This window comes from Panonychus citri, unplaced genomic scaffold, assembly GCF_014898815.1.
Source record: "Panonychus citri isolate SS breed McGregor unplaced genomic scaffold, ASM1489881v1 Contig00140, whole genome shotgun sequence".
NCBI lineage: Eukaryota > Metazoa > Arthropoda > Arachnida > Trombidiformes > Tetranychidae > Panonychus > Panonychus citri.
Window position 1 is genome coordinate 336,772 of NW_026515545.1, and position 22,437 is coordinate 359,208.

General features: G+C 30.7%; 2 protein-coding genes and 2 long non-coding RNA genes across 7 annotated transcripts in view; 2 read left to right on the top strand and 2 right to left on the bottom strand.

Annotated features, from left to right (window-relative positions):
- LOC128394573 (neurexin-1-like) overlaps positions 1-22,265 on the top strand; it is a 56,718-nt gene extending 34,453 nt beyond the window's left edge. Inside the window, exons 4-10 of the mRNA XM_053354907.1 lie at positions 4,662-4,966; positions 5,306-5,332; positions 7,203-7,361; positions 8,348-9,233; positions 16,760-18,046; positions 20,393-20,997; positions 21,078-22,265. Coding sequence (XP_053210882.1) covers positions 4,662-4,966; positions 5,306-5,332; positions 7,203-7,361; positions 8,348-9,233; positions 16,760-18,046; positions 20,393-20,997; positions 21,078-22,097 — 4,289 coding nt within the window. The 3' untranslated portion in view covers positions 22,098-22,265. The remainder of the gene's footprint in view (positions 1-4,661; positions 4,967-5,305; positions 5,333-7,202; positions 7,362-8,347; positions 9,234-16,759; positions 18,047-20,392; positions 20,998-21,077) is intronic.
- Positions 1-22,437, top strand: part of LOC128394580 (40S ribosomal protein S13) — a 115,983-nt gene that overhangs the window by 74,476 nt on the left and 19,070 nt on the right. The window lies entirely within an intron of this gene.
- Positions 6,087-8,445, bottom strand: LOC128394584 (uncharacterized). The gene is made up of 2 exons (XR_008326423.1): positions 8,311-8,445; positions 6,087-7,779 (listed from the first exon to the last, which is right to left on the bottom strand). It is a non-coding gene; the product is annotated as an uncharacterized LOC128394584 (long non-coding RNA).
- On the bottom strand, positions 10,569-13,835 carry LOC128394583 (uncharacterized). Of its 4 annotated transcripts, none has more exons than XR_008326420.1 (5): positions 12,966-13,835; positions 12,443-12,752; positions 12,158-12,319; positions 11,854-12,047; positions 10,569-10,906 (listed from the first exon to the last, which is right to left on the bottom strand). It is a non-coding gene; the product is annotated as an uncharacterized LOC128394583 (long non-coding RNA). The 4 variants fall into 4 exon arrangements; XR_008326422.1 differs by having other exon boundaries at positions 11,584-12,047; XR_008326421.1 differs by having other exon boundaries at positions 11,313-12,047.

Below are 22,437 nucleotides of genomic sequence, written 5' to 3' on the forward strand. Positions count from 1 at the left end.
TAATTTGCACAACAATTAACTGAAATTGTGACTATTTTATAAAAAAAATTGAGCTGTTCAAATTGAAAAATTGATTCCATTATCTTTTGTACAATATTAGGATCATGGTTAACATTATTCTGGTGATTTCTAAATGATCATTGTAATGATAATTATCCTTTATCACAATTATCATTAATACATTTTAATCATTAATGGTTAATGTTTATGATTAACTTTAATATATAAAACTGATGATTACGATTCCGTTGATATTGACCTAACCCATGAAATGATTGAAGAAACTGTTTTGATAACCTCTTAATGATAATTTAGTTTTCCAACCATGAAGATGATTAAATTTCTTATCATTAGTTATTAGATTAAATTGTTAATCTATTATTTGATTCATTGGAAATGATCAGTTATCAACTAAACTCAATTGTGACAAAATGAGGATATGATCCATTTCTACAGGGAAATTGTCTCCACATTTCTTTTCACGATTACTTAAACACCCACCCGATAGTGTGTCCATATTGGGCCTATGATAGTTTGGCCAATACTTGTTTGTCACATTTCAATGTCAAGGTCATGAAGGTTATTCAACAGGCCATACGCTAGAAGGATTTTTTGAAAACGTCAAATTTTGTAAACCAACTTATGAAGTTTCGAGTCACTAGTGTGACAAACAACTTTGACATAGTGCTTAGACTAAATCAAGAGCTTGTGAAAACTTTTTACAGAAAATGAATCAGCTGGAAGCTTTTGTCTGGAATTGAATGAAGGTCCATATGAAGGTCAGATGAGTGAGATATAATTTCTTCCTCTATTCTCAGCGCTCTAACATCTTTTAGGTCACTTGCAGATTTGGTGCATAATTTTGTCACTTAACCCTGAAGATTACGTTTCTAGGCCCAATTCCACTTTTGAACTGCTGTTGACCATTGTTCCAGGTATTTTTGCACATTTTCAAGTCAACTCTAAGTCCACATTTTCGAGCGAAGTGGTCAATCACATTTTATTTGAAAGTCGAAACTGTGAATCAAGTAATCAGTTAAATCACCATTCAAACAGAACATTTCTCTAAATTTTTAACAAGTCTTGTTTTCTTTGAGAGCTGCGACCACAGAATTGATCATGGGAGCTTGGGTGATACTCAATCGTCATATTTTATCATCTAGATTATTCTGGTCATTCTGTTAGGACAAGATTTTAAGGTCATTTGATGGTCAAAATCAGATTTGCATCACCTGAGATTTTCTGTCGCAATCTAATGTCACCAAATCATGTGATTACCAAATTGATTGTTATCTGTTTGCGAAATCAAAGTTAATCCCTTAACAAATCCTGACGAGATTAAGAAATGGATCAAATTGTTTGTTAGTTATCAAATGAATCAGCAAATTGTGGTTTCATCAAAATCAATCCAAATGAAAAAATTGTTAATCTAAAGGACTTACAATTGATGGTAAATAAATTATTAAAACAATTAACAATCATGAATATAAGGAGATGATCAATATTAATGTTTTCCATTAAATTTTTAGCGGTGTGACAATTTAAATTTATTTTTTTTTTCCTAATGAAAATGGATCAACTTTTATATCACTTGATTTCATGGTATCATCATGAATCCATTAAACTTTAATCATTCATTTATCATCATGTTTACATTCAACTGATGATGATGATGATGATGATGAATTGAAATGATCAAGAAAATGATGATAGTGACAGAGATGTATCTTCATTATCATTATCGTTCATCTTCATGAATCAATCTTCATGTTTGAATGGATGAGAGAGACAAACAAAAAATTACACCAGGAAGTGAATTCAGTTTCACTTGAACTGTTCTGAATGCACTTTAACACATTTTCACATGAAATAATATGGACAATGAATGGTTATCATCCTTCATCATGATACCTTTCAATGTCCAGTTTTAACTGGACAACATTTCGGACAACAATAAGCTAGCTGATTGATGTAAAATCTTTATTATCATGGTCATAATTCAATGGTCAGTTGATATGATGAATTGTTTTTAATCATTGTACCAACTTTTAATTCAATTTAATTTATCTTTAAAAAAGAGGATTAAATTTAATTGTTATTCTTGAAACAATTATATCGCCATATATGAAACTTTTTTCCTTTGCTGAAACCAAATTAAATTTAATCTCAACAATTCAGATACCTTATTGTTTTATATTCAACTTGCAGGTCTTAATTGTGATATCATATCAAATTAGTGATTAGCTTATTGTAATTGGACTAATTTGATTGTTACGATGAGGAGAAAAAATCTAAATTAATCCTTCCAATTGATCATTTAATCACTCAAAGATATGACCAATATTATAATTGATTATCATCATTATCCAATCAATGTAACTATGGAAACACAAGAGTGACAAATCTTAATCATCTTAATTGTTGACAATCAAATTAATTACACTTGTATTGCCCAATTTTAGTATTAATAATTTAATGAAAAACTGTTAGAAAATGTAAACTAATTGATTTACCTGTTAAATTGTTGTCATAATGATAAAATCTAATCATCAATTGTGATCATCAAATTAATCAATTGCCCAATCAAGATGATCATCATCAATTATAATCATTGATTGTCATTTATTTTCATTTGCAAATGATAAATGTCAATACTAAAAGATATGAGACAATTTAAAAGAAACAAAAAAATAACGTTAATCGCAATAAACTTTGATTATTATTCAGCAATTAAGGTTAACAATAAAAAAAAACTTGCTGACAATTGATAATTAAATTAAAACAATTTAACTTGGTAAACATAAAAATTAACACAAGAAATTGAATCGCAATTGACAAAATGTAAACGCCAAGGAAAAATTGATTATAAATTCAAATGATTTCATGATTTCTTTTCATTATTGGGTGAAAGTGGTTCCTTGTATTTTTTGTGTTGATGGTGTTCACCTCTCTCTCTGAACCCACCCCACCCCGTACACCCACCGATACTGATGATGGATTATATTACATTGGAAACCGGATCTGGTTTCATTTCAGATCCATTATATTCATTCATTCATTCACAATCATGATCCAAAGTCTATTAGTTACCTTTATATTATTATTATTATTACGATTATATTAAATGTAATTCAGTTGCTTTTTCATCCTCCTCATCTTTATCATCCTATTTTATCATCATTTTCATTTTTGTTTTTCTGCAAACCTCATCATCATTATCATCCTATCATTTTATCTTCATGATAAATATTATACAAAAGGAAAGTTTATTCCGAATTGAACTGAATTCTGTTTAAAAAGTTATTCCATTGAAACATTTCATATATTGGGAGACAAAAGTTCAATCAATCCAATAGTTTATTTTACTTATCTGATAATATTATTTATTCTAGATTCTGGATTCATTATCATCATCATGATGATATAATTCATGATGATGGAATAATATATTCAAGAATTTATTTATTCCCATCTATTTATTCATGGTTGATTATCATTCATAGTAATCTCATCATCATGTTTATCGTTTACATCATGATTGTCCATTGATGACCAATGGATAATATTATTTGTATCATTATTGTTATTTGATTATCTGTTTGGTATTTAATTTGATTGTTATCATTTCACTTTTATCATGTAATTGACTTTTAAATGAACTTTCACTTTGACTACTCACCCAATTGGATTTAATTACAATTAATATATTATCATTATCTAAGTGACAATTATCACAATAATTGTTTCAACTCCTTTTCATTTGCAAATACAGAGAGAGAGAGAGAGACTCATTTGACAATTTTAATTATAAAATTAAGTTTATTGTCAATTCTAAATTGTGATAAATTTTTCTCCATCAAATTCTTGATAATTAACAATCAATTTAATCTGATCATCCAAGTAAATTTAAATTGTTAATCACCATCGCAACTGATTATCTTTCAAGTTGATCATGATTATCAAATGGTTACTATTGAAACATTTATTAGATTCATTTGCTGGATGAAAGTTAATTGTTGGGGTTAAATTACTTTGTCAAGATCAGTTGATTGGTGTAACATTTAATTAACAACATTTAACATTGATGATTAACATGAATTCCTAAAATTTTTACACCAATCAATTAATTGCTATCCAAGAATTCAGGAAATCTCTAATAATAATTAATAATTCATGGGGAGATTTAATTTTACCTTGATGAGCTTTTATCATGTTGATGTTTTAATTTAATTTCTTAATCATAGATTGATATTCATTCACAATTAACTTATATAATCAAAGTATCAGGATATTAATGGTTAGTTGAATGTCTGATGGAAACTTACAATTGGTTGTTACAATTAACTCTACAATTAAAGTCATGGTAATTAATTAACTGATTAATAACAACAAAACAACACCAACCTCACAACAATTTATCTTAGTCAAAATGATTAACAATTACAATGAATAACATGATTCAAGTGATTAATGTTAGTAAATTGTTTAAACTGTACTAATAAAGCATAATAATAATTTTAATTGTCCAAGTAATTAGTTAATTGTTTCACCTTAAACTTGAAAACTTCAGAATGAATGAAAACAAACTGTGATTAATATTCTAATCACTATTCTAATAACATATCAATAGATTTCTAATTTAATTCTCTCTTAATTAACAGCTAAACACTCGCCTGAGGCCACATTTCGAGGACAAGAATTCATTTACTTTAATAACATTTCCAAGTCGATTTTAAGTTCATCGGATGAAATTTCGTTGTACTTTAAATCGCGACAATCAAATGGCCTATTATTTTACGCTGGTGACGGAATCTCTGATTATCTTAATTTAGCAATTAGAGATGGAGGGGTCACCCTGTCAGTTAAATTGGGTAACAATTTATCCGAACGAATTGTAAAACCAGCGAGAATCCGATTCGACGATAATCAATGGCACAAAGTTCTAGTTCATCGAAAAGTTCGTGAGGTAAGAAAAGTTTTCTCGTTCTTGTTAAAAGTTCGTTAACCATTTAACCTAATTAATTGTTCATCGAATCATTTTTTTACCTTAATCACGACACTATTGATTACATTAATAATCGACATCACAATAATTGAATTAGTTGATTATGTTGATTTACATCAATAACTTAGTTCGTTTTCCTTTTGATAAAATTGATTATTATTAATGGAATCAAACAATTAAGGATTCTGATTGATCCGATTAAACATTTTTCATAATAATCATTAACTGTTGTTAGATTTAATTGTTTAATTGTATTTATCTCTCTCTCTCTCTCTCTTTTTCTCACTTAATTGCTTCCAGATGAATCGTGCAATCAGTTTTTGTCATGTAAGTATATTAACTAATTGTAACAATTTAAAATGTCCTCTTGTTTACAATTGATTTTTCTTAATATTATCCAAGTTGATTGTTAATTGTTAATTTCAATCTTGCTTATTACGATGAAAATTGACAGCAATCAGTTTGTACTCTGTCTGAAAAGTTAATTGTTAATGAGAAAAAATTACGAGAAATCAAGTAATCGATCTAATCGGCAATTACATTTGAAGACGACCAATTTTTGTCATTTAAATTGTTCACCTTGATTGTTTCCAATTAATTATGACCATTCAATTGGTTCATTGGTTCAATAGTTGAAGTATAATAATAATTTAAGACAAAAATAGTAATAGAAACAATCAGAAAAACGTAGATTTGATTGTTAAAAGAAGACACAATTAACCAAGTAAAACAGTGTAAAAAAAGGTTATACAATTAATATTATAATGTGAACAATTAAATTGATTGCTTGATACGCCTTGTTTTCGTTAATCATTAACTATAGACCATTTAATTGTATTATACCTCATTGGGTATTGGATTTGATTGTGACTCTTGTTGATTATCATTAGATTAATTTACCTTTTCCACCATTTTGTATAATAATACAAACCAAACGTTAAAACAATTCTCATTAGGTTCATTAGATTCATTATATAATTTAACCATAATCAAGGTAATTGTGACCTCTAATCAAACTAACTAACAATTTCATGATAATCTTTGCTCTTCTTTTACCTTAATCATTACGAATGATGATAAGTTAAGTTAATCAGTAAATTACTTTAATTCACGCTAATAAAACAAAAAGGAATTAGATTAATAAAAAAAAAACGAGAGAAAATCACAATTTACTCTTTCATTCATCCTCACTCATTGCCTATTGTATTAATATGAAACCACAATAACATTATAATGATTACAGTTATTATCATCATCATTACTATTATTACATTGATTATAGTGATTATTAGCCAATGGTTCACCATATATAATGTATTATCTAAGAGTATGTTTGTATATTTATATGTATTGATTTGTTATTGATTGATGAAAACATTTTGCATTTCCTATTGCTGTTGATCATTGTATTAAATTGTATCACTATCACCATGTTATTCAATTATTGTGTTATGATATATATCACTTTCCTTTCCTGTTGATGATGATAACTTTTGTTTCTTTCAGCTCTTTACTTTCATCATGATTGTGATGATGATGATGATGATGACGATGAAGATGAAGATGATGCTTGATGAAAGTTACTGCTCATTTTGCTTGATAATATCATCATTGTATTGATCAAAATGTAATAGCTTGAAGCTTAATATTTTTTAGTTTCTCTGTCTTTTTCTGTCTTTTTTTGTCTTGTTTTCTTCATTTTTTTTGTCTTCCTCATCTTCTCATCCTTGTTTTCCATTGTCTGTCATCACATTTCAATTGTTCTCTCTTTCTCAATGATATCTTAATCGTGATTTTCATTCATCTAGGGAAACTTTATATGACGAATACAATATAATATCGGTAGAAGATTTAACTTTTTCTTCTTCATCTTTTCCTTTTCCTTTTTTCCCTTGTTTGCTTTTCTATTGGATTCTTTTATCATCTTTGTGATTCCTCATTTCGAGAGATTCAAAGATATCATCTTCTATTGCTTTTCCATCCTCGTGGCTTTTTGCTTTTTCTGCTCCTTCTCATTATTGGCATTTATCTTCATTGTGCTTTCCATTTTTTTCTTCTTATTCTTGTTCATCTATTTTTTTTTCTTCTCTTGTATCGATGTCATCCTTTTCTTCATATTTATATTCATCTTCATCTTTCCTGTTTTTCTCATTCTTTCCATTCCTTTTTCTTTCTTTTCATTTGTATATATTTCCAGTTTTCAATAACCATTGATGGTGTTTACACGGAAAGAGGTTCAACTACAGGTTCATTTTCCCTATTGTCCAGTTCAATACTTTTTATCGGAGGAAGTGACCATTTTGAACAACTTCCGGGCTCAAGGGTACAAAGCAACTTCATTGGCTGCCTTAGGAAGGTAAGTTGAACATTATTACTTTTATCATCATCACTTGAAAGTGGAAGAAGCATTAACATCATCATCATCATCAGTAGAATGGGAAAAAATCAAAGTATCTTCAAGAAATCTTCTCCTGTGTAAAGAATAAAAGAAAGATGAAGATGGAAAGTAAAAAGCACAAGGTAATAAAAAAAAGATGAGGAAGAGAAAAAAAATGAAAGTAAATTGAAAGAAAGACTTTTTTTTCTCTTTCTACGAATTTTTTTTTCTGCTGTCACAAGATGAATTACGATTTGCTTGACCAACCATACCAATGATCACCCATCAAAGAGGGTGGGATGAAATTTCGGACTGAATGAATGAATAGAAAGAAGCAAAGACAAAAGGTGGAAAGAGTCGCTTGTCATCTTGAAATATCTTCATCATCTGATAAACTCTAAATTGATAACAGAAAGAGAGAGAGAGAGAGAGAGAGAGAGAGAGAGAGAGAGAGAGAGAGAGAGAGAGAGAGAGAGATCACTAGAAAGTGAATCACTTTGGGTTCGATTTTTTCACTCCCAGTAATTTACTGTATGTGAGAGGAAAACAAAGTAAAAAATGGTTACAAGATGTAACTCCCTGTAGATAGAGTTGAGAGAGGAGTGGGTAAGGATAAATCAGATGAAGGAGGGATAATAATTTCATTTGGTGTGAGTGAGAGAGTAGGAAACATTTTCCACTATTACCAATCAAATGAAATTCATCCAATAAAGTTATAAACATCCCAATCAAATCAATCACTGAATACATGGGGAGTAATAGAAAAGTAAAAGGGATGATGAACAAGATGAAAGGTAAGGTGGATAAAGGAACTAACTTTATACTAATCTCTTTGGTAAAGGTAACTTAATCTCGGTTACACTTTCATTATTTCTCATTTTATCTCTTTTCTTTTTTTTTCCTTTTGTCTTCATCCAATTTTATTTACCTGTGTTTCCTTTGGGGTGGAAATTTTCAATGTAAAGGTTGAATTCATTGGAGATTCAATGGTTCTGGATATACTTGATTTAGCTAAAAGTGACCTCAATTTGTTACAAGTAAAAGGAAACATTGTCGACTCTTGTCAGGAAGTTGAAGCTGCTGATCCGATAACCTTTACAACCAAAGACTCATTTCTAGCATTACCCCGGTGGGAAGCGATCAAGGGAGGCTCATTGTCTCTTAAGATACGAACCAATGAACCAAGTGGTGTTCTCATGTATAGTTCAGGGAAAACTAATGGAAATAGTTATTCGACACCTTCCGTCTTGTCTTCTTCATCGCTTTCATTTTCTTCATCCAGTTCTAACTCTGGATCGATATCAAATCAACCACCAAGTGATTTTTTTGCACTCGAATTACTTGATGGGCAAATCTATTTACTACTCAATTTAGGTTCTGGACCAATTAAGGTAAAAGCATCAGCTCGTCGAGTTGATGATTCTCATTGGCATGTGATAACATTACTTCGCACAGCAAAATCAGGCCGAGTGACAGTTGACGATGCAGCGGTTGATTTTGTCACTCCGGGAACAAACAATCAACTTGATCTGGAAAGTCCACTTTACTTAGGTAGTTTTGGTCCCTCTTTGAGTAAAGCTTTTAATGAGGTTCCTCCGGAACTTTGGGCTGGTTCATTAAAATATGGTTACGTTGGTTGTGTACGTGATTTAGTTCTCAACAATCAGGCCATTGATATCGCCTCATTTGCCCGTAAACAAGATTCCGGTTCTGTGAAACCTTCATGCCATTCATTGCCAAGTCACTGTGATAAAAAACCTTGTTTCAATGAGGGTATTTGCATGGAAGGATGGAATCGATTTGTGTGTGATTGTCGAGCAACGAGTTACACCGGACCAGTTTGCACCAAAGGTAAAATCTGCACCTCTTGAGAGTTACAGCTATTTTCCCCTCGATTCCACTTCCTGTAAAACTCAAGTTTCCGTTTCCAATTATGATAATTGCATAAAGATATTCACCCACCTCTGTCTCTCTCTCTCTCTCTCTCTCTCTCTCTCTATCTTTGCCTCTTCAAGTCTTCCTCCAAGTAAAACCACTTAAAGATGTATCTCATTTTAGATGACGGTGGGTAATCTATTAATATTTTGTGGTGTGATCATCATGCAAGATAAGAGTCCATTAGCAGGGAGGCTTTAATATATCACACACAAGAAATCCTTTTTTCTGCAGCCTCTTAAATCGCAATTGTAATAGTTTCCATGATGATGATGATGTGTTATTATAATGAATGTTAAAAGGAATGATAATGATTCAGATAAATATTCACATTAAGAGACAAACCATCAAAACAGTTTCTGTTTCATTTCCTACAAGAGAGAGAGAGAGAGAGAGAGATCTTATTCACAATCTATGAAAATTGACGAGCTAAATTAGTAGGTGATTGTGATTATCATGAGAGAATTAGATGATGATGATGTGAGGTAATGAAATTCGTTTAAATATTCAGTATGAGAATATATAATAACAACCAATCAAGACGATCTGAATCAAATATAAATGAATTTGTAAATGTAATAAATGTTCAAAGTTGTGTTTCTAAAAGTAAATGTAATGTTAATACACATTACGAATAGATGATGATGATGATTGAGAGAGAGAGAGAGAGAGAGTGATGATTGAAGAGAGAGAGATGAGAGTAGAATAAAGAGAGAGAGAGAGACTAAGAAGAGAATATCTAAATGAATCATTGAGAATAAGATAAGAATATCATATATATGAGAAATGATGATGATATGAATAAAAATGAAAATGAATGAGAATTTAATAACAATTGTCGATATGAATAAAATAAGATAATGATATTTAGATAAGAATAGTTGTGAAGTTGTGATAATGAATAAAGAGATATGAAATGAAGAGAAATGATATTGTGAGAAAGAGAGTGAAAGAGGAATGAAAGAAAGTGAATAAGATGAGAAGATTAAAGATGAGATAGAAATGAAAGATGAAGAGATAATAGAGAATTACTTTAAAGAATATATTCATTCTATATCTTTGAATAATTTTACTCATCAAGATATTGATTTTCATATCATTTTTCATATTTTTTGATCATTCTCAAGTATTATTGATATCTCAGGATAAGGTGATAAAAAGATACAAGAATTTTCAAGTTTTATCATGACAGAATTTTCACTTTGGTATTTTTGTTATTCTATTGTTCTTATCAAGATAAATGTGAATTACGAGAAAATCTTTTTGATTAGTTTTGATTTTTATTCTTTTTGTCTTATATCCTTTCTGCCTTCTCACTCTGGTTTACTCTCTTCTATCAAATTATTCTCTGTGAACTTTCTTGAATAAAAATTCCCAAGATGCCATATAATGTATGCACTAAAAACTGTAACTTACTCTTTCCTTTTTCCTCCTCTGGTATCATGCATACGAGTTTCAAGCTTGAACCAACATTCACAGTCAATCGCTTCATTTTACCTGTCAGTCCTTTACCTTTCTCACTCCCAGGGTATGAGGAGAACCTTTAAAACTAAAAGCAGTTAAGTTGGAGTAAAGGTGGGAAGATGAATCTGTAAGAGAGAGAGAGAGAGGAAAATATTATTATACCGTTTACATTTCTATATGTATCATGAACGGAAGCTTATCTTCCCTGGAGTCAATCTATGAAATATCCATCTTATTAAGCGAAATGAATCTATCTTGAGTTCTTTTCTTGGAAGGTAAAGATGATGATGATACTGATGATGAAGATGATCAAGAGAAAGAGAAGAAGATTCATCTTTTCTCTTTGGAGCTTCTGTTCTGTTCAAAATTGTTTTGCATCGTCAACAGAAAAAAAAGAAAAATAAACTAACGAATCTTTTTGAGGTTCTAGTTTCGCCTTTTAAACTTTAACCCTCCACGGTTTTTGAATTGATGGAGAGTGGGGATAGTGGAGTTGGAAATCAGAGAAGAAAAATTGAAATTCTCTTTCACCTATACATTTCTTAGAGCCATTTTTCTTTTTTTTACTTCACGATTTTCTTCCTCGCTGTGCCATCATAATTTGTCTTCTTGATTTTCTAATGAATTAGTTTGATTTTCTTCTTTCGTTGGGTTTCTTTTTCTCTCTCTTTAGATTCTCTCTGTTGATACTATTTATCGTTATTGTTGTTGTTCCATTTCTCAAGTTGTTTTCGACTCAAAAACCAATTAATTGAACAGAGAAAGAGAAAAAGTAAAACAGTCTCTTGAATTTTTTCTTCACCTTTACTCTAGATATTATCTAGAACTACGATTTTCTCAGTGTTTATCCTCCTTCTTCTTGTTTTCTTCTGCTCCTCTTGATCTTGATTTTCTTCTTCTTATTCCATGTTTTCCGTTTTACTCCTCTCTTTTTTTTATATATTCGTCTTCTTTTTGTTCACTTTTCCATTTATATAAATGTTCACATATAACAGAAGAATCAATGACTCCCAAGTACCAGGTAGAAATCGCTTGACTTCATCTTCAAATTTCAGCATCACTTGAAATTTACCTTTTGTTTTTTCTTCTCCATTTTACTTTTTTCCACCAATATCCTCCTTTATCCTTCTTATTTCCAACTTCCTTTTTATGACTACCATTGAAATTTAATACTATTGTTAGATGTTGGGTTGAGGTGGTAACAAAAACAAAGGATCAAGAAGGATTGGTGACCACTTTCTTCCCTTCGTGACAACCTTTTTTTTCCTGTAAGAGAAAAGAGGAAGAAGAAAAAGTAAATTAGAGTAAAGTTCACCATTTAAGTAATTGACATTATTTCTCAATTGTTGTTCAATTTACATTGAAGATATAGTTACCTTTTCTTTGAATTCTCTTTTCTTTCCATGATTGATTGCAAGGTAACAATTATAATCAATAGTTGCCCAAGAAAACGTTTACTGTTTAACCAAAAGTGTATTCACAAACATGACAGAATCAACATGGAAAAGAAATTATTTGTTGTTGAGATGGAAAATAAACTAAAACGATAAGAATACAAAGGGAGAGAGAAAAAAAGACAATAGTTATGACAAATGAACCATAGAAAAAAAATGACATGAAAGATCAAATAAAGATAATGGTTATTAGATTAAAATTAATACTTAGTCCAATGTTGAGATGGAAAAATATTGACGAGAGAATCGTATTACCATTAACGCAACGTAAAATCTGAATAACAAGTGGAAGAAGACTGAAATCGAATTCGATAGATGAACAGTTCTAAACAAATCACCTTAAGTTAGTAAATTGTTGGTATCAACTGTAGTATTTAATAGTAAATCCAAGGACAGAAGACAAAGAAACTAAATTTACAAATGGACATGACATTAGGCACGAAAATTACTGGTTTGTAATTTGAATAACTTGACCAATAATACAGTTAACCAGTCTAATGATAGTAACAAGAATCATCTGTAAAATTAGAATAAAACCAGTGATTAGTGAAATAAAGACACAAAAACATTGGAAATAGAATTAACTAAATCAATGGTAATATAATTTGGAGAAAAGAAAAACAAAAATGTAATCATATAGGAGAATCACATTAACAATGTTAAAGAGATGAACAAATAAAGGAAAGGCCTAAGAGATTATAAAGTAACTTGTTAAAATCTTTTCACTTACATTAACATTTGACGAATTTAATAAGATTTAAAAATATGGAGAATTAACTGATTCCATCTTGAATCAAAATCAAAAGTAAAAATAAAAGAAAATAATTTAATTAAACTGATTTCAAGTGAAAATTAATCAACAATTGGAAACGAATTTAAAAAAAATTCTAATCAGTTTCTCTCAATTAAAGTTAACCCACTAGATGGCGTTGCAATAGAATTTCAGTTTTTTCTCTTGTTGCGTTGACTTGATTGTTTATTAACATGTTTTCTTTTTTAATTAATTGATTAATATTGGAATTTGAATCAACTTATTTGTGAAAAAGTTCGTATACAAGTGTTGGTAGAACAACTTGACACCAAGTAAGTATCAAAAAAAAAACAACAACAAAACAAACAAAATAGGTAGGACCGCATGGTTCTTATCTTATGATTTATAACATTGAACGTTTAGTTCATAATTTAAAAATTGAACGTTTAGTTCGTAATTTAAAAATTGTTCCATTATGGAAAACTTCTTTATTGAATACCCAATTTTTTTTCTCTTTCCTATTTATCTGAATATGTAATTTTGGCCTCAGGGGCACTTCGAGATTTTTGTAATCCATGATCCTTTCCCTCCTTTTTCCCTCTCCCTTGTACGGTTGTCACTACCGGAAACGATGAATTTTAATTCATCGAAGCCTCCCCTGAGGCCGCTGTTGAAGCTTAAATAAACTTGAGAATTTTTCTTTGATTAAGTTAATTGTTATTCCTTGTTAATTGTTTTTACTTCATTGGAATAGTTGATTAGTTTATTTTTTTTCTTCTAGTTAATTTTTTCTAAATCTTTGATTTGTTCTACTTTACAATCTGTATGATACTTTGTTGATTTAATTTCCTCTTGGAAAGGGTTAATCGTTTCCCGAGTCTTTGTGTTTATTTGGTGACAAATTCAAATGGTGGTTTCATGTTTTTATTGATTTTCTGGCGAGCTTTTCTAATTGTGATTGTTTAAAGTGTTTCTATCACCACTATTATCATTACCTTAATCGTTGGTGTCGTAAACTGTAGCTGTCTGACATTGAGAATCTTCACATTTTTACTTGGAAATCAAGGTATCAAAAAAGAGAGAAAAGAGAAAAGAGAATTGGAGAGAAAAAGAAAATCAGTTGAACAAGTAAACAAAAACATCTACTGTTGATGGTGGAAAAAGGCTCGAGAACATCATGGTGAAAATCTTTTATTGAAGAAAAGGAAAAAAAATCCAACAGAAGAAGATGGTTTTGTGATTGCTGTTAAATTGGTTTTGTGAAAGAATCATCTTTTTTTGTTTGCTGTTTCTCTCTCTCTCACCTTTACTTTACCCTGTTGATGATTTAATTCATCATCATGTTGGATCATCTCTCAACCATTAAGTCAACCAACCATTGACTATAAGAGAAACGTAACTTTCGAAAATTAGATGACAACGATTTTTTTCTCTTCTCTCAATCTTACAAGACTCAATTCGTTCTGGTCTCATCACCATCTTTAGAATATAAAAAAAAACAATCAACTACATATTCACAAAGACACACAGTCAACAAGCCAGTTTATCGTTCTTATCTCAATCAAAATTGATCCTTCCATCATCACTTCCATTATTTTTATCGTTGTTATTGTTTTACTACAAGCAAAGGGAACAAAAAAAAGAAACATAATATACAGCAGAAAATAATATCTGATTGAAGTTCTCAAATGTTTTTCTCCTGTGGAAACCCCAAGACTCAAGGAAGAGAAACAGAAAAGTCAAAGAATCTTTTCATTTTTATTGTGCTCTATTTTTGTCCTTTGTTTCACAACTGAATTATTTCAGCATCAAGTTTACATTAGATGAATTGAAATGTACATTATTACATGAGAATAACTGAAAGAACTCAGTTAATATCATATCTAATCATAGAAAGAAGATATAAAAAGCTGAGCAGAAAAGTATACACCATGGATCCTGTTGATAGTATTTTATGAACTACGATAAAATATATGAACTTGTATGGAAAGAACAAAAAGAAAAGAAAAAAATGATGAATGATGATAATATTAGACAAAAACAACGCCGCTCCCTGGATACGATGAAAATTCAGTAATATTGGTAATATACTCAAAAGTTGGAATCGTTGGAACAATTTGAATAATTTGAAGCATTCAGGATAAAGTTGAATCAATGTACCAAAAGTGAAAAAGATGATACAAAGAAAATCAATGCAAATCAAGGAAATGGCGAAATGAAGAAATGTGAACAAATTACTGAATTTCCGTGAAAAGACTTATGATTTTCGATTCCGCCACCAAGTTAAATTTCAGAACAACATTCAAAAGGAATGAGTGAGCCGAGAGAGAGATTGAAAACAAGAGAGATGATTGTTACACAGCTCATTTACAACGAGTTAACTTGCCACATCCATATAACATTTCCTGTCTACCATGACTATCGGCTTTTTGCTGAACATTTTTTTCCTCTTGATGAAAAATCCTTCGAAAAATGGGAACCATCATCCATCTCACGTTAAACCATCCGCACAATGTTGCAAACTTAATTTTTTCTATTCTATTTTACCTTTTTCATCATTTTCTCTCTTCTCACTCCAACAATTTTCCTCTTCCCTTTTCTTCACCTTAACCATCCCACCTTTTTGGATTGTTTCATTATCGTTATCATCTCATTTTGTCTCCTCTCTCTCCCTCTCCCTCCCTTTCCCTCTTTCTATTTGAAAGAAAACTCGAAGGAAAATGTTAGTATCAATTTTGAGATGATAGAATTCACTCCAATATTTGATGGGTTTCCCTTTAACTTATCATGAAAGTTGCATTGGGAATCGAGTTTAAACTTGCAACACAAACTATTATCTTCATTTTAATCTATTTTCATGATACAATTTATCAAAATATCATTGTTACCACCTCACTTCCTCTTCCTGACTCGCCTACTTCAACAATTTAAAATGTTATTATCATCTCTCTGAAATGATCAGCATGTTCACTTTTCATGTTAACCCTTGAATTGACTCTCTTTCCCTGTTCACATGATATATATACATGGAAACCCTCAGTATATTTACAAGACATAAAATCTCAATTCAATGTCAATTCCTGGACAATTGAGATTGTCAATCGATACATAATATAACCAACAAGAGATACAAAAGTTTTTACATCATTAACCATAAATACTGATTAAGTATAAAAGTCAATTCTTGATTGAGTCAAAATGGTTTTGATTTCCAAGATGATAGTTAACCATTCCCAGAGTCCATAGTCAATATTGTTTAAGTATATATATTATATGTTATATAATATTATAATAGAGAACAAGAAATTACAGTTATATGTATTAATGATAATATCATGATAATATAACAGTATATTAAGTTTGCCACTATATATTAACACTGATTGAATCAGTGAATGTTATTGAACATTAATCTTGATCAAATAATCATATCAACTCAAGCCCACGAAACCTTGAGGCTGAAAATGATAACATTCATTGGTATCAAGAATATAAATAGTCCACTGAATCAAATCTTAACACTTTCTACTAGATTAATTAATACAATAATGTCAATCCATTAATCAACCAACTAAATCTGCTAAATAACCTTTCCTATGATACAACTTAATTGTCACTTAATTGGTTCTAACGGTAAACTTAAAATCCTCACTCAATCCTTTCAAATAATATCTCAAAGTAATCACATCTCAATTGATTCTTTTATCATTATAATTTGCTAATTTTTTTTCTCTCTCTCTTAATTTACCAACAATTAACCTAACAATCAATAGATGCAACTACATTAAACTTTAATGGTGAGGATTATATGTTAATTGACCTCGGTGAAGAGGTGACCACTCAAGCAGAGGATCTTAACCTACGTTTCAAGACAACAACATCGACCAGTTTTTTGTTAATGGCTTCATCAGCTGATCGATTCAGTTCATATTTAATTATCTCCCTTGAAAATGGTCGTCTCAAGGTGACAATTAACTTAGGCGAAGGTAACAAGATAACCTACATTGGTAATGGTTTGGGAAATGATCGTTGGCATACAATTCGTATTCACCGTCGTGGACCAAGTTTAGAGGTTAAATGTGATTCTGATAATGTGATAACTGAACTTACTGGTCAGTTAATTAATCTTCATTATTCTAACCTTGTAATTGGTTCTTATATTGATCTAAGACCTGGAGCAGTTCGTCCTTCAACAATGTCCACTTCAACTGGTCACAATAAGGAAGCTCCTAATTTTATTGGTTCAATGCAAAACTTAATTCTCAATGGAAATGATTACATTGATTTAAGTAGACAAGGTATTGACCTTAACTTTACAGTGACCGCTACTTACGGTAAAAAGGATGGTTCAGTTCACCGACCGATAACATTTAAATCTCGACGAACCTACATTGGCCTTCCACAATTAAAGGCCTATTCAACGATGGCCCTTTACTTTCAATTTAAAACTAATCTGCCCAATGGATTAATCTTATTCAATGGAGGGAAAGATGATGATTTTATCGCCATTGAACTGGTCGCTGGTCAACTTCATTATACCTTCAATATGGGTGATGGACCTCGACGAGTTAAATCATCAACTCGATATTCACTTAATGATGGTCAATGGCACTCGGTTGCTGTTGGTCGACCCTCTCTTGGACAACACACCTTAATGGTTGATGATATGGTTTCGTCTTTCACCAATAATGGTCCCAATTTACACCTTGATTTAACTGGATTACTTTATCTCGGTGGATTACCAAGTGAAATGTATTCAACATTACCCTCTTTGGTTGTTTCCAATCATGGATTTGAAGGTTGTTTAGCCTCATTGGACTTTAATGGTGAAACAATTGACCCAACAGGATCAGATGCTGTTGTCAGGTCAACATTAGTGTCCAAAGGTTGTTCTGGTGAAGGGTCAGTTGAATGTTCACCAGGTATTAAAGAGGATGGTTCATGTGATTCATTGATTCCTCTTGGTTCCCCTGTAACCTGTATCCCTACAGATGACTGTCCATGTGATGATAATCAATCACCATCATCATTATTACCAAATAAATGTTCATACTCTCTTGGTAAGTTTGCTAAATTTACATTTACAATTCAATCAAGAATCACAATAATCAAAGTAAATAATCATAGAGAAAAAAAGTAAAATTTTTCCATTTACAATTAATGTAATTTAAAGATAGAGATTGAATCGTTTTCAACTGAACAATTTACCTTAAAACTTTCATCCATCATGAACAATCAATTCAATTGCTATCAACAGATCAAAATGATCAATTTCAACTGATTTTGACTTTTTCTTTTATTTCTAAACTTATCAGAGAGAAAGAAAAAAATCATCATGATAACCTATCAATTCCACTTTTTGTTTATTCTCTCAGAGATTCTATCACAAGGAGAAAAATGTTGATTGAAGTTTATCAACGAATCCATTTCAATGTCAAATTCATGTATAAATGATGTTGTTCCAAGTTCTATGGTTATCATCATGATGATCCCTCCTCCTGTCTATTTATCTGTCTATTACTTTTTCTATCATCTTTCTCCCTCCATCTCTATCTCTCTCTCTCTCTCTCTCTCTCTCTATTCTCTTTCATACCATTGGTCAAAATAATATATATGTAACCTTTATCATGTCCATTCTGATGGAATGTAATCTGAAAGAAACGATTGGAATGATTATAAAGCAAATAACATGATATTACGGCTGCTAGATTACCTCTCGTCATGACGATTCACTGTCAACAGAGGAATGAGAGAGAGAGAGAGAGAGAGAGAGAGAGAGAGATGAGAGATGATGAAGATGATGAAGATGATGAGAGAATCAAAATCCAGCATGAATGGCTCACAAATCTCTATATAATGTTACTTGGTTGTCAGATTAAATTTCAAGATGAGATACTCATTGGAATTAGGCAGAAATTATGATTTATATCAACAACAATTTGAGATAATTTGTTTAGAAAAAGTTGATTCCCAAATTGAGTTTGATTATTATTTAATTACGATATTAAATTGAGATGAGTTACAACTTTTTTTTTCTTGCGATAAATTTAACTCATGATTTGTATGGTTGATGCAAAACACTACATTTTAAATTGTTGAGTTAAATTGTTGGCTTTGTTTACTTAGTTTAATTTTGCTCCAATGAACTTGAATTTATTTTTTCATTCACTTTAATCTAGATATTAATTTGACTCTGTGAATTTTAATACTCTCAATTTAATTTGCTTCACTTAATGTAAATGAATGAATGAGATCTGGTGGTTTTCCTATTATCAGGGTGAATTAACTAATCTAGTTAATAATTGCAATTATCTATTTCCATATATATACTAATCAAATTGTCATTAAGAGTATGATTGTTGTGGTGAAAATGTGTTATTTGAATTGAATTTAACTTACTTACAACTGAATCAATTTAATTGCTATCATTTGATTGAATTTTCATTTCGTTTTATGACAATTTTTAGGCTGATTGTTTATCATTAACCAAATTAAATTGATCATTTTTGTCAAGACAATTTCATCTGAATTTGATTGATTGTGATTGTTTTTAATTCTTTTCACCTTAAAATAGATCAGAGAAATAAATTGTTACAATTACTTTCATTTTGACACAATTGATTCAGTGGGGAAACTAAATCTAAGTTGATTTACACTCGAGTTAAGATGATGAGTTTCTGATTTTCTCTCAGAATTTTTATTCGATTGTTAAATTTTTTTCTCCTTCTCTTAAAACACTTTTCTTGTTATTAACTTGATTTAGATTGTTACTTTGATTTAGAATGATAAGAAAAAGTAATCAAATCAAATTGTAATCACCAATTTTTTCAGTTTTTACAATTAACTTTCATCCATTTCCGATTGAAAATCATTGAAAACATTTTATCAAATAGTTCAGTTGGTATGATCATTTCAATTATCTCTACTTTGATTATCTCTATTGGATCATCTTATATATATATCACCTTTCAAGGTCACCTGTTGTTATCAGGTCGGAATGACCTTGAAATCCAGAATTCAAACTCCTTCAATTCCCAAAAGTCCACGGCCAAAGTATCGACTCGTCAGGTCAGATCTTCGAAGCCGTCAACTTGTCCATAACTGTTAATTTATTATTGATATTTCGTTTCCAAACTTAGTTGACCTTTACTAATTAACATTGATTGAAATTTCCACATTTTCTTATTAAAATCAACTAATTGTTGAAAATAAAGTAACTAAATCGTTAGAACTGAACAAAGACAATGCTGCCATCTATTGGTACAATTTAAAGATAATCAAAGTAACTTTTTAATTTGTTTGGATATTTTTGTTTACCAGTTAATTGTGATGATTGTTTTTGATTTTGATTTTAATCTAATAATTGAATGAGATATTTTAATGTTTACCTTTTTTTCTGGTTTTAGGAAGTGCTTCATATAAATGGGGATCAAAAGGAGGTTTAATTTTGTTTACATTTCCTGATAAAAAGTTGGATACAAAAAATGATCACATTTCGATAACTTTTTCAACTGAATCAGATAATTGTGTCTTATTTCGTGTTGATAGTGGATCAAGTAATGATTACATGGAACTGTCAATATTTGATGGAACCATCTTGATGGTTTACAATCTGGGAACGGAAGATCATGACATTGGTCAATTAGATGTAAAGGTGAACGATGGTAAAGTCCATTCAGTCCGTTTTACCCGAATCGGGCCCAATTCAACAATCCAAGTAGATAATCACAATTTAGTTAGGAAAACACCATCAGGTGGGAGACAATTAACTGTATTTAATAGTCATCATAAAATTCAAATCGGTGGTAAAATGAATACAGCTAAAGAGACCCTGGAGAAGCCATTTACTGGCATAATATCAGGATTACTTTATAATGGTTACCGTTTGTTAGATTTGGCAATGGAAACTGACCCAAGGATTGAGGTTAAAGGTGATGTACTTTTAGTGACCAGTACTGGTAAATCATCTCATAAAGAATCAAGGGATAAATTAGAGTCGCAAAATCAAAAGGTAATTAAAATGTCAAATCAATCGAAATTTATTTCTATTGTAAATCAAGTAATCTAATTGTTTTGTTTACTTTTAAACAGGAAAATCTCGGTGAAAATAGTTCATCAAACAAGGAAAACACTGATTCTTTAATTTTCTCAGGTGAAGGATCAGGAGATTGTTTCGATGGCAATGATGACGATGATGATGGTTGTGAAATTAAAACAGTTAAAGAAACCGAGATCGATGAGCTTATTACACCCAAATTAGTTGAGATGAGCGTTAAACCGACCCAATCAACATGGACAAGTGACCCTCGTTCAAGCTGGTCAAGTGTAACCACTGAATCTTCAGCAAGTCGTCCATGTAAATCTGATGTTGAAGATTGTTCTGGTTCAAATTTAAATCTTCCAAATCCTCCAATAAGCTCAACAATCGGCTTGACCAGAGAAATAACTTCAACAAGTTCCCCGCAAACACTTGACCGATCATCAACTCCAACCAGTACAAGTATTTTTCCTTGGACGGAATCAGTTGAAAGGTCAACCTATGGATGGTATAAACATGAAACATCAACCTTGAACCCATCGAAATTATATCCGAAAATATCTTCACCGATCCAATATCCGCCGATGCGACCAAAACCTCAAACACCCACTCGACCAACGGGCAGACCTCCAATAATTGATGTTCCTATTCCAAGTAAACCTTACCTGCCAATGGATAAACCAAATCATCCAACGACAATTAACCAACAAGAAAAGCCCAAAGCTAAAACAAGCGGTCCAAGTGCCGATAATACCGCTTTGCTTATTGGCCTGGTTGCGATCACTTTAATTATAATCGTAGTTTTAACACCGATGATATTTTACTCATATATAAGATATCAAAATGAACGTTACTACAAAGAGCATCCAGTTAATGGATCAATGATTTCCAATGATTTAAATCGAGTTAAATTTAATCCAGTTACCGGAGTACCGACGATTATAACCAACGAGGTTGATCTTGATGGTTCTAATATGTACCATGGGTCATCTCGATCAAATGTATCTCACATTTTATCACCAGAAACAGCGAAAAATTCAAAAAAGAAAGACAATCGCGAGTGGTACGTGTAAATCAACTAATTGTGATTTAATTGTAACCACCAAACATCATTTGGTTTTGGAAGAAAAAAAAAATTCAATTCTGTAAATATCTTATATTTATTTTCTTATTGGATTGGAAGTGCCGTAAACTTTTTCTTTTGCAAACTAATCAGAAAATTAAACGATATTTAATCACAAGCAATCAAAGTCTACAATTAAATTATTCAACTATATTCCCATAACAATTTACAACACCAATTAGACTTAATTGAATTGTCTTATAATTAGTGGTGTGAAATTAAACGATTGCTCCTGATTGTACGATAAAATCGCGCTAAATTGTTACCATAATCAGTGTTGATTACTGTCT